Raw genomic sequence first — 16,144 nt, forward strand, 5'->3', positions numbered from 1 at the left:
CGCGTCTCCTGGGGCATCCCAGGCCACAGCCAGGTCCACAGAACACACACGATCCCCGTCCTTGGCCTCACACTGGTCCAGGTCTCCGGCGAGCAAGCTGCCTCAGCTGCGCCCACCTCTAGCCTCTAGCCCTGCCCCTGCCCTATAGACTGGAAAGGACGCCCCTGTCCAGACTGTACTGATAAATACAGAAACTCCGTCTTTATTGGCTGTATAAACATCTCTGGGCTGTACATACATTTCATACATCGTAGCGGAGGGCCGAAGGGGGGACCCCAGCCACACAGCAGCTCACCCCCTTTCCCCAAGGCCCACCCACTCTGTGCAAACCAAGGCTAACAGCTCCTGCCCCCTCTTCCTCCCAGGAGAAGTCACTGTATGGGAAGGGGGTCGGGGTCAGGCGGCAGGAGACAGGAGGGCTTGGCCGGGGAGGACACATGTAAGTGCTAGAATCAAACACTGAGGCAAAACAGGCAACTGGCACAGGCAGCAAGCTGGGGCCTGGGTGGGGCAGGGAACGGGGGCGAGGGGCCACACTGCCCTCTGGGCTCACGACCACGGCTCTTGGGGGCTCGGCCTCACCACGGCAGGAGAGACCGCTCTGGACTCTGCCTACAGCCCAGGGAACCAGAGACGGGGTGCCACGGGTAGCCCAAGGATGGCCAGGAGGGAATGGGAGCCAAGGCCCAGCCCCCTCACCGAGCAGCCCCTCTCACTCCATTAAACACACCACGGACGCCCACCTAGGTGTGTACGGCTGCGGGGAGCCGGAGACCCAGATTCTCTGTGGGACTCTACAGCACCTGAGCAGGCGGCGAGGGAGCAAGCGGGCTGTCAGGGGAAGGAGCGGAGACCCCGGAGGAGCATTCCTGGGACAGCAGTCAGTGGAAAGAGAGGGAAGGCCCGGGAGAGCCCCCCTAGCCCAGCCAGGGGGGACGACAGCAGCAACCGGTCCACACGATGAGGACAAGAACAAAAAAGAGAAGATGCAAAGAGAAATACTGTGATAAATAGGGGAGTGGGCAGTCTCTACTCCACCCTCTGCAAAGCCTCATGCCCAAATAGCAGCTGAGACGGGGCCCACTCCTCTCCACTTGCACGGCCCGTGGGGAAAAGCGGGTGCGGGAGTCCACCAGCCAAAGCGAGGGGGACCCACCAGTATAGCAACACCATCCTTTGGGCCTGTTCCTTTCCAACCAGGGACTTAGGCCCAAGACTGACTGATGGTCAGGATGGCACAGGTCAGGAACGTGGGCACAGAGGGGCGTGGCGGGGACCTGTCCGGGAGAGGCAGAGGGGCTACGCACTCCCTGGGGCCTGCTGGGTAAGCAAACCCGGGGGGGAGGCAGGAACTGGGCACCTGGTTCTGCAAAGGGCGAGGGAAAGGAGGCAGGGCAGGTCTAGGGGAGAAGCCCCTAGCCACTTAGGGGATGCAGATCCACTTTGACTTTCTCCCCACAGCTCAGCATCCCGATGGTGGGGAAGAAGCCCCCAGAAGGTACAACAGCATCCTTCTTCCCGATGATCTTGCCGTTCCGAGTGAAGAAAACCTGGGGGTAGAGGCAAGGCGAGGAGTGGAGCAGGCTGGCTCTGGCCTCCTCTGCTGATGCCACAGTCACACAGGCAGGACCCCAGGGCAACCCCCCACCCAGGCCCTCCCAAGGGGAGCCTCAGCATGATGTGGGAAGTGGCCACTAGGGGGCGTCTGGAAACCAGGTCCCACCGCGGCCCAGGGGCGCGTAGCTCCTCAGAACAGCAGCCCCTGCCAGGGCTCCCCTCTTCCAAGCGCTCTGGCTCCCATCCTATCCCCCGAGGGGCAGGCCCCCCAGACCCAGGAACCCTAGTCCAACCCCCACCCCACACCCGCCCCACTCACCACCACTTTCTTGCCCTCATGCTCTTGCTCAATCTCTTCCCCATCTTCTTCCTCTTCCTCTTCCTCCTCTTCCTCTTCTCCCTCCTGGTGCAGGTACATGACATTGCGGACGTTCCGGACGGCACGGGCAGTGGGGGACAGGATCACTGTGTCACAGCTGTCATCACTGTCACCTAGGAGGCCGGGAAACGTGAGCCCCTGTGGTGCTGCCCCCACCGTCGGCCCGACACGCCTGGCCGGCCACCCTCAACCCACTCACCCTCACTGTCCAGAATGTAGTCCCGGGGGAACATGATGCCACAGCCCATGATGTCCCCTTTGTAACAGCGTGGCCCGAAGGGGTCCCCCACACCACTGCCATGGAAGATCTTCCCGTCATCTGTTGAAGGGAGGGGAGAAGAGGAGACTCACACCCGAAGGAGGGGCTGACGCTCTGCCCCCACGCACAGAGAGGCCCCTGCTTCAAGCAGAATGCTAGCCTGCCTCCCTCTCTGCACCCCCCAGGGGTGGGGGGGGGTGTCAAGGTGAAACAAAAATGGAGACAGAAATAGGAAGAGGCCCCAGATTAAAAAAAAAGACACTCTGTTGAAGGGGCTGAGGGACAGACTCCCTCAGGGAGCTGGAGGGAGAGGGAGAGGGCTGAGGAAGGGACAGGGGTGGCACCAGGAGCTCAGGGCAACTGCTTTCTAAAGAGAGCCCTAAAGGAAATCAAGCCGATCCAAAAAAAAAAAAAAAAAGGCAGGATCTACAAGAAGGCGCAGAGGGAGCCAACTCAGAGGCCTGGAATGTCCAGTTTGGGCCCAGATCCCCCGCCCCTGTTCGGCTCCCCTGGCTTTTCAGGCTACGAGGAAAATCAGGAGAAAGCACTACCAGCCTGGGAAAGGGAGAGGAGACAGCAGCCGGGGAAAGTCTCCCCTGCCAGAGGCTGGAGGGGAGACCATCCGCGGGGGGGTGGGGGGTGTCAGAAACAGGCGTGTCTATGCCTCCACATACCCCGCAGCTCTAGGGCAGCCCCCACTCACCTGCATGATAAGCCACAGAGCCTCTGCTCCAGCCAGGGTGTCTGTTCTTGGGATAGTCCTGCACCAAGAAGGAAAAAGAAAACCTATGGTAGGTACCATGTGCGGAAAGAGGACAGGAGAGAGGGCGTGTGAACCTTCAATCTTTTCAGACAGATGGCTGTTCACAACCCTGTGGCCTCTCGGGCACTAGAGAAGCCAGGGAAGCAGGGAGGGGGACGAGGGCGCTTGGCTTTCCCAGCCAGGGCTGCAGGCCGCCCCATCCCACCTTCAGGCCGACCTTCCATTGGGTCCTAGGTCATGGGGGGAGGGGGCTCTGTCCCAGGTTAAGACCCTCCCTCCACAGCCTGCCCACCTCCCCCCAACTTTCCTAAGAGCTTCTGGACCCCATCCCGCCAGCCCCGGAGCAGAGCAGCTCTACAAGTGCCCACCTTCCGGGCCAGCCCCAATGCGATGTAGCACTTCTCTCCAGGGTCCACAATCTCCACCTCAAAGTAGTGGCTACGGGTGCTCAGCGGGTGCCGCGCCTGGGCCAGCCCCACGTCGACGATGCTCTTGCCTTTGCCTAAGTACTCCAGCAGCTGCGGGGGGAGAGCCGAGGGCAGAATGACACCTGCCCCAGAAACCTGGTCCCAAGGCACTCAAGAGCAGTTTCCTGGGTCCAACAAAACCTCTCGCCAAAAGGGAAAGGATCCTAGAGGCGCATCGTGGGCCCCAATGTCCTAGGCAGGCATGGGAGAATGGGGTGCAGTGTGGGTAGCAAAGGTGGCGGCAGGGGCAGGAGGGCCGGGCCCCGCAGCCACCTGCCATCTGAGCCGAAGACGCTCTCCTTGCCTCGGGAGAGAAGTGGGCAGCGGCGCAGCAACCAGGCGGCCGGGTGCCAGTGGCCATGCTGGGGGCCTCTAGGCTCCGGCACCCCCTCCCTGAGCACCTGCTGGACAAGGCCTCCCTGGGGGCCCTGGGCGCAGAGAGGACCCCTGGAGGGGCCTAATGGGGACAGGGAGGGCACAGAGGGTAGGTGGCAGCTCCAGATGTCTGAGGAGCAGAGGAGAGCTCAGAAACCAACGTGCCTGGATGGGAGTACCAGAATGCCTCAGGGCTGTTCTACTTGGCTTTGGACAGAGCTGGGCCGGGGGGCTGCCGAGGGGAGCCGGGGAACCCAGAACCACCGGCTCTACTCCTTTACCTAACAGACGGCAGCGGGAGAAGACACGAAGGCAAGCCTTCCTGTTCACAGCCCCCCGCAGCTCTCTCATAGCACAGGGATGTGGGGGGGCGGGGGCAGAGGGGAGGCGACTGATGGACTCTTGGGGCTCTTCGGTTCCACAATGGTCCTGCCTGGGCATGATGGGGCGGCAACCCCCAAGCTGGGAGGATTTATTTATCAGTTGTCATGGTAACGGTGGGGTTCTGACTCAACCCCATCCCCTCTTGCCCCACCCTAGCATCACCTGGGAGTCCTTAATCCCTTTTTATTTAGCCAAACTGCCCCTCAAGACTTTACTCCAGCTCCTCCAGCCCCTCCAGCCCCGAAGAAAACACTGCCTGGGGACCTCCTCCACTTATCCCTGGCAAGCCTCTGGACCCTGGCCTCTCACCACCAAAGAACTCCTGCCTGAACAGGAAAGGAATTACGTTCGCCTGCACCAGCGTGGAAGCCTGTGTGTGTCTCTGGGACACCCCCAGACGCAGGGCCTCCATCCTCACCACTTTCTTCAGAGAGGAACCAGAAGGACTGGGTCCGTGCTCAGCCTTGGCTCCCCAGAGCCCCACCACCCCAGGTCCATCCTCCCCTCCTCTCCAAAAGACACCTGGAGGTGGGAACGGGGCGGGGGGGGGGGGGGGGGAGACGACAACCAGGGGAAAAGCCAGACGACAACCAGGGCAACCTCCTACATCCACACTCAGGCTCTTTTTCAATTTCCTCCAGCCACGACCCTCTCTGTTTCGGGTTATGCTGGCCCTTGCATGTTTACGCCCCAGCCCAGGTGTCCTCCGTTGGCTCACACTGCTTTCTTTCTGCAGAACGGGGTCCCTGGCAGGCCATCTTCTGACTTTCAGGGTGCTCATGAAGGCCCGTGCGGCTGGAATTCCCCTCACGGCCCCCTGTGTTCTCAGCTCAGCCTGGGTTCCTCCTCTGAGTCTCCCCACAAGCGGGAGGGGTGGCGCCTGGTGCACATTCACTGGCTTACACTCCACCCAGCGAGAGCAGCCCCCAGCCCACCCTCTCCGGCCAACATTGCAGAACTGGGTGGGGGACCCCACAGCTGCCCTTGACCCACTCCATCCAACTGGCCTCGGTGTAGGAAACACAGTGTTCTCCACTCCCAGAGCCAAGAGCCAGCCGCTCCAGCTCCTGATCCTTGGGAAAAACCCGCCCAACCATCCCCTAGGCCTCAGCCCTGAGGAGGGCCGCCGCTGCAGTCTTGTCTGTGGACAGGGTGGGGACGCTTCCTCCAGCTAAAAGGTCAGGAGGATGAAGCAGACGACGGTGGGACTCTGAAACCCACTCCCCAGCCGGCACAGCGCTCAGACAGGCAGACGGATGGACAGATGGACAGACGGCTGCCAGCTGGGAGGCCAGGTCCCTGCAAATGCTGCCCTCCGCACGAGAGGGACACCCACCCCTCAGGGCAGAAGCTGCCCGAATTCTGCTCCTCCCTCAGCTGCTCTCCCCTCCTGCCCAGTGATGTCCCCCGAGTCCTCAGAGGAGTCATCCAGAGCTTTCTCAGCACTTCCGGGGGCAGGTGGGCACTGTGGCCTCCCCGACAGCCTGGCTCCAGTTCACTCCTCCCTCCTCAGACAGAGCGGATGGAGGTCAGCCCCGATCCGATCGGGGCCACCGCAATCTCCACGCTGGTCCCTCAATCTGCGCCTCAGAAGCCTCAGTTGGAAAGACAATCACACAGTAACTCCTGTGACTTACGAGCCCCTTTGAGGAAGTGACTGGCTGCTCTAGGCCTGTTTCTTCACCAGTAAAAGAGGGTTACTACCACCCGCATTTCCAAACAGACTAAATGAAGTGCGGCAAGTGCCGGGGGTCATTACGCGTCTGCCTTTCCCTAATCAGGAAGTGGGGTCTAGACCGGAACACACCAGCTGGCCAATGCTTAAATGCTTAACAGTCACCCCAAAGCTACAAAAGACCAGACGTGCCAACTGCAGAAGGAAACAGCCCTCCATCTCAGCCCTTACCTCCAACTACAATGGCCTCTGAGGCTCCCAGAACCGTCACCTTTCCCCCTAAGAGAGGAGCATGCCCCAGATTACTCTATCCCCTCCGAGCAGCAGTCCCCTCTTAGTGCTTCTCCGCAAACAATGCCCAGCCAACAATGCCCAGCGGATGGGTCCCCTACACGTTTGATGGGGGGAGGGGTGCCCTTTCCTTGGGGCTCTCAAGCCCCCCTGACTCCTGTGCCTCCCTCCCCACACCCACAAGGCCTTGGAAGGCCAGACAGGTGGACTGGAGGGCACAGAGCTGAGGCTGCAGAGGCAAGTGCAAAGAGCCTCCTGCACTCCAACCCCCACCTGGTACCAACAGCACCACCCCAGCCTCCTCTCTCCCGCTGGTACCCGCCCTCCTCCTCTTGCCAGCAGAGACCCTAATCCCTCTTGACAGGAGCAAGGCTCAGTGCCCTGAGGCCTAGAAGCAGCTGAAGCAGGAACCCAGAACGTGCTCCCCACCAGCCAGCTCAGGCCCCAACACGGTCTCCTCCTGGGTTGGGTCCGGGAGGACCCCTGGAGGGTGGGGCCTCAATCACCCCTCTTTGTGTACCAAAGCTGTTGCCCCGTCACTAAGGAGTTGTCAGAGGAGCTATGTGCATGAAACAAAGACAGAATGAGTCTAATCCCCCAGCTTTACCTCCTGCCCCCCACCCTCCACACATGACCTCACTTTGCAAGGCCTGGGGGCAGGGATGAGGTGAGGAGCAACACCCCCATCCCTAAGCAAACACAGCAGCAATTCTTCAACACCCTCATAGCTCTGCAAAGGTAGGGGGACTCTAGGAGGGGAAACTGAGGCCATAGGACATAGGGGCAAGACTTCCATTCAAGAAGAGCCAGGTCTGTCTGTATAAAAACAACAATTGAAGCTAGGTAGTGGGTAGATGATGGATGCTCACTGTATCATTTCTTCAACTTTTCTGTACATAAGAAATTGTTCATAATTTAATGTCAGAACCAAAAAAACGGGGGTCAGGAACTTGCTCTTCTTTGTGGGAAGAACCAGTGAGAAAGAAGGGAGAAGATAACTGAGATTCCAAACTGAGAGAGAGGCCCAGGAGGCAAAGGGTCCCATGGCAGCCCAATAAACTCACCTAGAAGGGCTGTGGCTAAGGGAACCGGTCAGGAGACTCACAGGGAAAGTAGGAACTTAATCCTGGGAACTCCAGATCCATCTTATAAGAAGGGCCAGGAGGAGAGATGACAGGCTACAGAAGGGGGGCTGGGGAGAAGGACACAGCATGTATCTGGTAGTGAGTGGACAGGGCAGGGGCAAAGGATCAAAGAATGAATATCCAGGCTTGGTTTTGCTGCTAATTCACTGTTTGACATTTGAACAAGTCTTTTCACTTCTGTATGGGGCTGTTTTTTCATCGGCTGCACCAGAAGAGATCTGGGAACAAAAGGGCTGTCACAATGACTATGAGAGGTTGCTCTAAGTCATCCTGGGTCTGGGCGCCAGGGATGCTAAACATCTTGCACGTCAAGTAACGGTCTCCAGCTCCATGCTGGGAAGCCCTGGACTAGATGGCATCAGAGTTTCTCCCAAACCATTAATGATCTAAAGGACATTCTACTGGAAACGTCACCCAAGACGGTAGAAACAGGCTCCAACCAACAACAGAGGTCTGAGGCCCCAGGGAAAGGCTCCCCACAGAGCGGACAGGAAAACAGGAAGAGCAAAGAGAAGAAACAGCTGAGCTAGACGTCTTTAGAAATGGGAGGCACACGCATGGCCCAAATGACCTCTCCCAGGCTCCTCCAGGAAACACAACTCTGGTGGCTGGATCAGAAACACAGTGGATGGTCAGAAGGGACAAGAGGGCGCAGGGCAAGAGACAAGTGGGGATGGAGGAAACTGGGTAAGTCACTCTCATTTGGAAGATGGGGTAGTTGGCAAGAGGAGACAACAGGCATACAAGTCTCAAGAGGCTCATGCCCAGTCTCTTCCCCAGAGGACCAGGCGCTCAGGGAACAGTGTGTCCACCCTGCCACCTGTCCCAAGCTGGGGTGAGGGTCTGAGAGAAGAGCCAAACGTCGCAGCTTATGTCTAAGAAAGAAAAAAATTCTCCAATGTGTGACCTAAGGGCATTGGGGGAGGGCAGAGAGGAAGGAAAGCTATTTTTAAACGTCTACAGGATCCTACATCAATTAGAAAAGATTGCCTGGGAGGAGCTGGGGGCAGAGTGGGGACAGGTCCAGGCAGGGAAAGGATGCCAGGAAAACACTCTTGAGGAGAGGTCAGGGATGAGAGCTGGAACACCGCCCTGGCTCAGTCCCAAATTCAACTCTGTAGATGTTGTCAAATGATGGTGGAAGGGGGAAAAGAAAGGAGAGAGATGAGGGTCAGGGAGTGGGCATATGAAGCCCCCGGCTTACAGCCATCCCGTCCTCAGACTCCAGGGCCAGAGGGGGTGCAGAGTGTCAGAAGCAGCAGGAGGGCACATGGTCCATCTTCCCTAAGTCTGACTCACCTCAAACTCCAGAATGGGGGGAGCCTGGCTCATAATCTACTCCCACCCCCCACTGTTTCTGTTTTGCTATCAAAGACTGAGTTGAAAACAGCCTGGGTTGGGGTGAGAAGGCCAGAGGGTGGAGAAAAAGGTTGAGCCGGAGCAGGAGGGCAGCACAGGGACAATTCCAAGTGGGAGGTCCAAGCAGCCCACCAGAGGTCAGGGCCAGCACCCTGACTCAGCATCCACTCACACCCAACCCAGGACGAGGCATAGAGGGTAGATGTGAAGAATTTCCTCTCCCGAGGTCCATTTGCTCCCCCAAGAAAGTTTCAAATCCAAGGAGAGACCAAAGCAGGTATGATGGGAAGATGTATAAAAAATCAAACTTTGGAGAGTCAAGGATTCTCATGGAATCTTCCTCTGCCTTTATTCTCGTCTATTAAAATGTAGGGGGAGACAGAAGACACTGACATTCACACTGACTCCAAACGGATCTCACTTGGTGGCTGGAACAGAAACACAGTGGGTTTGGGGACCCCAAACCCACTCCCACTGCAGGAGTAGGACTTGTGACCACACATGCCCCACAGCACAGTGAATGGACAGCTCCAAAGGCACGTGTGCAGAGGGCAGCAGAGGGTACCCGATGCAGAAGGAAGCAAAGAAGGCAAAAGAGAACTTACTGCTGTTCTGAGAGCAAAGCAACTCACCTGAGCTCTCAGGGACAGGGAAGGGAAGGAGACAACCAGCACTAAGGAGAACACAGATCTGGATTCTAAGAATCATGTCAAGGCCCCTGATGCCATTTCCCAAGACCCTGCAAGAAACACCACCTTGCTCCCCATTCTAAGCAATTCAGACACACTTATATGGCCCGGGGGGTGCGGCCCAGCCCTCCCTGGCAGTGACCACCGCATCCCATGCTTCTCACTTACAGTTCCGCAGACTCTGACATCATGCAGCCGGCCCCACTCGTCCTCGTAACTGTCCACCATCATGACGCTGTCATCCTCGCGGCCCAGCTCAGCATTGAGGTGCAGCCGCACCTCCTCACCCAGAGAGTGCATGCCCACCGCTGGGAACAGTCCATCTGGGGACATGGGCATGATGGTGGAGCCCACCTGGAGTGGAGGGAGGAAGGGAAGGAGAGAGCTGCCGCCAGGCTCCCTTTTCTATAGCTCACCTGATTCTCTCCAGGGTACTTTCGAGATGATGCAACAAATAATTATCACACACGCAGACAGACAGAAAAACAAAAGTACAGAAAAGATGGAAAAGTTGCTAAGCACTCCTGGCCAAGCAAGGTATCCACAGAGCTAGATGGCAAATGCAAGTCTCTTGACTTGCTGCCGAATGGTTTTGGTACATGTGAGTGTGTTCTGGAGCAGGTAAGTGAGGAGGCATGGATCCTATGGAGGGACAACCTCGTGGCCAATGCCTGGGACAGCGATCCTCCCAGGGTGGGAGAGGGAGCTGGGTAGGAGAAGTAAAGAGCTAGGGGGCTCTCTCTCCTACTTGCTCTTACCCATCTCTTCACCACTACTAGCCTCTCTCTGAAGCGGGAAGGAAAGAACAAGTGAAACAAAAGAACGCACAGAGGGGCATATCCTCACATCTTCCAGTCAAAGCTCCAAAGAGGACCTCTAGCTTATGCATCCAGGCTGTAACTTCTCCCTCTCTTTCTGCTCAAAACCTTCCCCTAAATCACCTGATCCTTTTCCCAACAATCTCTGCTCACCCTCCACTGCACAAACCTACCCCTCTGCATCTATCCTCTAGGCTAATGTCCCGGCATCCCTGGGCAGGGGCGGTGTCTTCTCCTATATGCAGACTTCAGGAGAAGCTCAAGATGGCCTGAAGGAGATGGGAATTCAGCCTCGGGGTCCCTGGGCAAGCCCCAGCCAGTAGATCATTTGCACACCCACAATTCTTCAGATGGCTTCAAGCCCCTCAAATCCCACCCAGAATTTCCCACTCACCCGCTTCCCATTTTTGGTGAAGAAGATCTGAGCAGTCTGCACATCAAAGGACACAGGCTCAATGCCACAACCAATCCGGTCCCCAGAGTTGCACTTTGACCCAAACTGGCGGCCTTTGGCTCGGCCGTTGTACAGCCTGTGGACAGAGCAGCACAGACACAGGACCTAAGCCTGGCCTCCCAACTTCTCCACGGCACAAACCCCTGGGGCCTACCTTCCTGCTCCCAGTCACTCTGCGATGGCATCTACTTGTGTCCACACATGAGCTCCACCCGCCCCTCTAAGTCCGAGAACCTCCAAGTCTAGCTATTAGGCCACCTTCCCATCCTGATCAGAAAAGTCCACGCAAAACATGCCAAGATAGGTGACGGAATGGCAGAAGCAATCCAGGGCAGTCCTTGGTATCTAAGGTTCCCGAATCCATAGGAAAGGGGTCAGGTTCCACAAGAGGCAACTCACTTGCCATCATCAGCATGGTAGGCTACGGAGTCAGGCAACCAGCCAGGCTGGTGATCCAAGCTGTAGTACTGAGGGACCAGCCCCACAGCAATGGTGCCCCGGACCCCGCTGTCCACAATCGACACCTGGAGGAAGGAGAGCAGGGCACAGTTAGCAGGTACCAGAAATGCGATGAATTGCTGGGGGTGCTGGGGAAGGGGAGCAGACATCAAAGACTCAAAGAGGCTCAAAGAGACGAAAGACATGCGGATTGGAGAAAAGACGGGGCACTCTGAACTGGGGAGACTAGGGCCCTACTTTATCATGATTACTCAGAAAATCATTTCCAAATCATGGGAAAAGATTGGACATGGAGCAGAGGCTGGGCTTGGGTTAGCAGGTGGGAAAGGACATGGGTCAGAGCCTGAGATACGGGTCAAAGCTACTACCTAGCTGAGGGGCAGGAGAGCAGAAGGACCAGGGTGACAGGACTAGGGCACCTATCTCTCATCTGAGACGCCATACTATCCTCTGCCCTTTTCTCAGCTAAAAAGACAGCCCAGAGGGAAAATTAAAAGGATCAGATCAAGAATCTAATAAAAGAGCTCCCTGGAGCTTAACATGCTCACCCCCTGCTCTGCCCACCCACTGCCTTGATCACCTCAAAATAATTGCTGTCCTTGGTCAGAGGTCGAGAAGCCACGTAGCAGCCAACTTCCCCGGAGTTTCCATGGTAACTGATGGAGGAATGAGGGCGGAGTTCCATTAGCAGCCTAGCCCAGGAGTTGGGGGGAGGGCCTCAGATCCCCAACCCCCCAACCCCACAAGGGCCAACACAGAGGAGAATCCATCAGGTCACACTTCAGGACATCTGCACAGACACCAGAACAAGATACTTGAGGTCACCTACCGCTCCTGCTGCCTCCAGCCAGGGTCCTACCCACGCCAGACCAACACAAGGCCAGCTCCTTCATTTCCAGGGAGAAGAGAACTAAGCAGAGCCTCGCTTAGTTGCCTAATGGGGGGGGGGGTCTCACAACCTTGTCTAACCTCAATCCCTCATGCTGCAGCTTCGGCCCTTTCCCTCTGGCTCTGTCCTCAGTGGAGCTGAAGAGCCGCTAGTCTTTATCCTCTGTACCAAAGCCCTTCGTAGACTGGAAGATGGTTATTCGGTCCCCACACCTCAGCTTTCTTGTCTCCAGGCTAAAAAGCACTACTTCTTCCCCGGTTCAGGGACAACTCTGAGAGAGAATCAGGCTCAGGAGGAGTCAGGGAAGGGGTCAAGCCAGAAAAGAAAGAGAAAACAGGGGATCCCTGGGTGGCTCAGCGGTTTACTGCTGCCTTAGGCCCAGGGTGTGATCCTGGAGACCCAGGATCAAGTCCCACATCGGGCTCCCTGCATGGAGCCTGCTTCTCCCTCTGCCTGTGCCTCTGCCTCTCTCTCTCTCTGTGTGTGTGTGTGTGTCTCTCATGAATAAATAAATAAAATCTTAAAAAAAAAAAAGAAAGAGAAAACACACACACACACACACACACACACACACACAGCACAGGGCTGGAGGGTGGTGGGCAGGATGTACTATAGAACCATCCTTCCCAAAACAGGAGATCCACTGCCTCTGAATCCACGGCCACTCTCCATCGGACCCAACCCGACACACAGGCTGTGGAGACACAGACACCCCACACGCCCCTGGAGTCCTCTCTTCCCCACAAGGCACTTGGGCAACTCGAGACGCCAGCGGCTTCCTACCTCTGTCGTGAGTGCTTGCAACACAGACCAGAACACAGTGACCCAGAGAAACAGGCAGAAGGGGGCATGGGGTGTAGCCACACACACTGCTCCACTCAGAAAGGCCTCCAGGGTCAAAGGCCCTCCCGGTACAGTGCAGACAGTCTTCTGCTTCAGAAAAAGCCCTTTTCATCTCTAAGACCTGGCAAAAATGGGGATCCCCGGTGGCTCAGCGGTTTAGCATCTACCTTCGGCCCAGGGCGTGATCCTGGGGTCCCGGGACCGAGTCCCACGTCAGGCTCCCTGCATGGAGCCTGCTTGTCCCTCCTGTGTCTCTGCCTCTCTCTGTGTCTCTCGTGAATAAATAAATAAAACCTCAAAATAATAAGATCTGGCAAAGCAAGGAAAATGTGGAAGCACTCCCCTAAACTCACCTCAAAGTGTCTCCATCTACAAGAATGTGCTTGAACCTCTCCTGGTATCGGAAAGCCCGGACCTCTCGAATCTCCCGGATCCTCCGGCGCCAGTTCAGAAACCGGTAGTGCAGGTTGAGGTCATCCATCTTGTTCATGAGAACAAACCTGTCACGGAAAGAAGGGGACTGAGAAGGAAGTGGGGCCCCGAGCAAAGCACCTCAGCCTGTTTGACCCAGAATGTGGAGAGGGCACCGGACGGATGCGAAGCCAGCCATGATCCCCATCCTCATTCTTCCACTCAGCAAACGTTTACTGAGCTCCTACTACGTGCCCTGTTCCTGGTGCAAGGGGTATGGCTGTGAACAAGATGGGTGGAATCCAGGCAGCCCAGGTGGCCCAGTGGTTTAGCGCTGCCTTTGGCCCTGGGCCTGATCCTGGAGACCCGGGATCGAGTCCCACATCAGGCTCCCTGCATGGAGCCTGCTTCTCCCTCTGCCTGTGTGTCTCTGCCTCTCTCTCTCTCTCTGTATCTCTCATGAATAAATAAATAAAATCTTAAAAAAAAAAAAAAAAGATGGGTGGAACCCGTGCTCAGCACTTCCAGTCTGGTCAGGGAGACACGACAGGTAAGACGCGGACCCAGCAGCGCCGGACACTGGAGGACATAGCCGCGTGGTGTCACGCAGAATAATGAGTCAAACTCTAAAAACGACTTTGGATACAGTGGACAGAGGAAACCTCTCTAAGCTGACATCTGAGTTGAGATGAGAAGAGGCCCAAGAAACAGTATTTCAGGCAGAGGGGACGGCTGGCAGTTGGGTCCTGGGGCAGAAGGGGGCAGGCATGGCAGAGGAACAGACAGGCCAAGGTGGCTAGTCCGTAGGGAATATCCAAGAAGAGAACGGGAAGAAAGCGGGAGCCAGCAGGAGGCTCTAGGAGGCCCCATGGGCCACGCTAAGGAATCTGGATCTTATCCCAAGTGGGCTGGGCAACCTCCGGAGGGCTTTAAGCAAGGAAATGATAGGATTTCAAGGTTCAAAAAATAAAAAATTAAAATAAATAAAAATTTCAAGGTTCATCGGGTCGTTCAGGTCATTCAGGCGGCTGGCTCCGAACTGATCATAAGAGAAGCAGGACCCCAAGGAGCAACCAATTCGGCAGGCGGTTGCTGCAGCAGCTCCACGAAGCCATGGCATCCACAGGGATGGAAGCAGTGAAGGCGGAGAGGAGGGCGGTGGAAGAGGACCAGGGGAGTTGAAGCCACCAGTGAAGCTGATGGATGCATGGATGGATGATGGATAGATGGATGGATGGATTTTATGAATGAATGAATAAATGTTTTATTTTTTTAATTTTTATTTATTTATGACAGTCACACAGAGAGAGAGAGAGAGAGGCAGAGACACAGGCAGAGGGAGAAGCAGGCTCCATGCAGGGAGCCCGACGTGGGATTCGATCCCGGGTCTCCAGGATCGCGCCCTGGGCCAAAGGCAGGCGCCAAACCGCTGCGCCACCCAGGGTTCCCTGAATGAATGATTTTTTTCCCCTGGAAGCCAAAAGTGAGCAAAAACGGGAGGTACGAATGAATGAGTGAGTGAGTTAATGAGAGTGAGTGAATGAATGAATGGATTTTTCCTGGAAGCGGAAAGTGAGGAAAACGGGAGGAACGAATGAGTGAGTGAGTGAGTGAGTGAGTGAATGAATGAATGAATGAATTTTTCCTGGAAGCCGAAAGTGAGGAAAACGGGAGGAACGAATGAGTGAGTGAGTGAGTGAGTGAATGAATGAATGAATGGATTTTTCCCGGAAGCCGAAAGTGAGGAAAACGGGCGGTCCTCTTCCTGTCGCCCAAGCCCTGGGCAGCCGGCGCCGCGCCCCACAGCGCCCGTCAGCCGCCCCGCGGCCGCCGCCGCCACCACGCGGCCCGCAGGGGTGGGCTCCGGGGGCCGCCAGCGGCGCCCCACACCCGCGTCCGGCCGCCCGGAGCCGCCCCGCGCCCCGCCTCCCGCCTCAGGCCCCGGCGACACCGAGACGCGGGGGCCGGCGTCCGGCTCGTCAGGGCGTCCGCGCGGCGTCCCGGGCCCGGAGCCCCGCCGGCGAGGGTCCTGAGGCGGGAAGCCCCGTGACCGCGGCGCAGGCCCCGCCCCGGACCCCGCCGCGCCCCCGCCTCCGGCTCCGGGGACACCCGAGGCCTCCGGGACCCCGCCCCCGATCCCCGCCTACCGGGGCCGCCGCGTCCTCCTCATCCATAGGCCTCTGAGCGCCGCACACTAGCTGCTCGGCCGCCGCCACCACACACATCCGGGTCCCCGCCCTTCCTACGCTCCCCGAGGCCCGCCCCCCCGCCGGGCCGGCCAATCCGCAGCGGCGCAGGGCGACCGGCACCCGCAGCAGCCAATCGGAGGCCGCGGGCGGGGTCGGGCGCGGCCCGCGGAGCCGGGCGCCAGCGCGGGGCAGGGGCCGGCGAGGCCGGGTTCGGAGCGTGGGAGGCGGCGACGTGGCGGCGCGGACGGCGCGCTGGGCGGTCACGGGCGGCTGCCGCGCGGCGCTGGAGGGCAGCCCCGGGGAGCGTCCCGACGACCCAGCAGCGCCGGGCGGCCTGCCCCGCCCGCGAGGACCGCGAGGACCGCGAGGACCCCGAGGCCGGCCGCCGCCCCGGGCCCCGCGGAGCACGTGCTGCCCGCGCTGCACACAGCCCCGTGCCGAGGCGGGGAGGACGGCCCGGGGGACGGGGCCCAGGACGCCGCGCAGCGCCGACGCTCTGGCCGCGACCCCAGGGCCCTTGGGGCGGACCCTCGCCCCCCCCCGGCCTCGCCCCCCCAGGCCTCTGGGCCCGCGGTCTCGCCCTCCGCGCTTCTCCTACTTTCTCAGCGCCCCTCATTGCTTGGAGGCCCCTGCTCGCCTGCGGCCGCCCGCACACCCTGTGCACACCCTGGGCCGGACGCCGGCCCCTCGGCGTCGTGCAAACCAGCGCGGGGAGTGCATGCACGCGGGACGCTGCGG

The 16,144-nt window shown here is 58.3% G+C and overlaps 2 protein-coding genes across 2 annotated transcripts; one reads left to right on the forward strand and one right to left on the reverse strand.

Moving 5' to 3' along the window:
* Positions 1-176: 176 nt before the first annotated feature.
* Positions 177-15,453, reverse strand: SPRYD3 (SPRY domain containing 3). Its single transcript, XM_055336920.1, has 11 exons — positions 15,365-15,453; positions 13,160-13,306; positions 11,655-11,730; positions 11,015-11,139; positions 10,556-10,691; positions 9,512-9,697; positions 3,327-3,476; positions 2,899-2,956; positions 2,136-2,255; positions 1,877-2,049; positions 177-1,550 (listed from the first exon to the last, which is right to left on the reverse strand). The coding sequence occupies exons 1-11, from the start codon at positions 15,385-15,387 to the stop codon at positions 1,416-1,418; spliced, it is 1,329 nt and encodes a 442-aa protein (XP_055192895.1). The 5' UTR covers positions 15,388-15,453; the 3' UTR covers positions 177-1,415.
* LOC129517248 (uncharacterized) lies at positions 3,483-9,503 on the forward strand. The gene is made up of 2 exons (XM_055336921.1): positions 3,483-4,676; positions 4,921-9,503. The coding sequence occupies exons 1-2, from the start codon at positions 3,886-3,888 to the stop codon at positions 5,357-5,359; spliced, it is 1,230 nt and encodes a 409-aa protein (XP_055192896.1). The 5' UTR covers positions 3,483-3,885; the 3' UTR covers positions 5,360-9,503.
* Positions 15,454-16,144: the final 691 nt, after the last annotated feature.

This window comes from Nyctereutes procyonoides, unplaced genomic scaffold (assembly GCF_905146905.1).
Source record: "Nyctereutes procyonoides isolate TBG_1078 unplaced genomic scaffold, NYPRO_anot_genome, whole genome shotgun sequence".
NCBI lineage: Eukaryota > Metazoa > Chordata > Mammalia > Carnivora > Canidae > Nyctereutes > Nyctereutes procyonoides.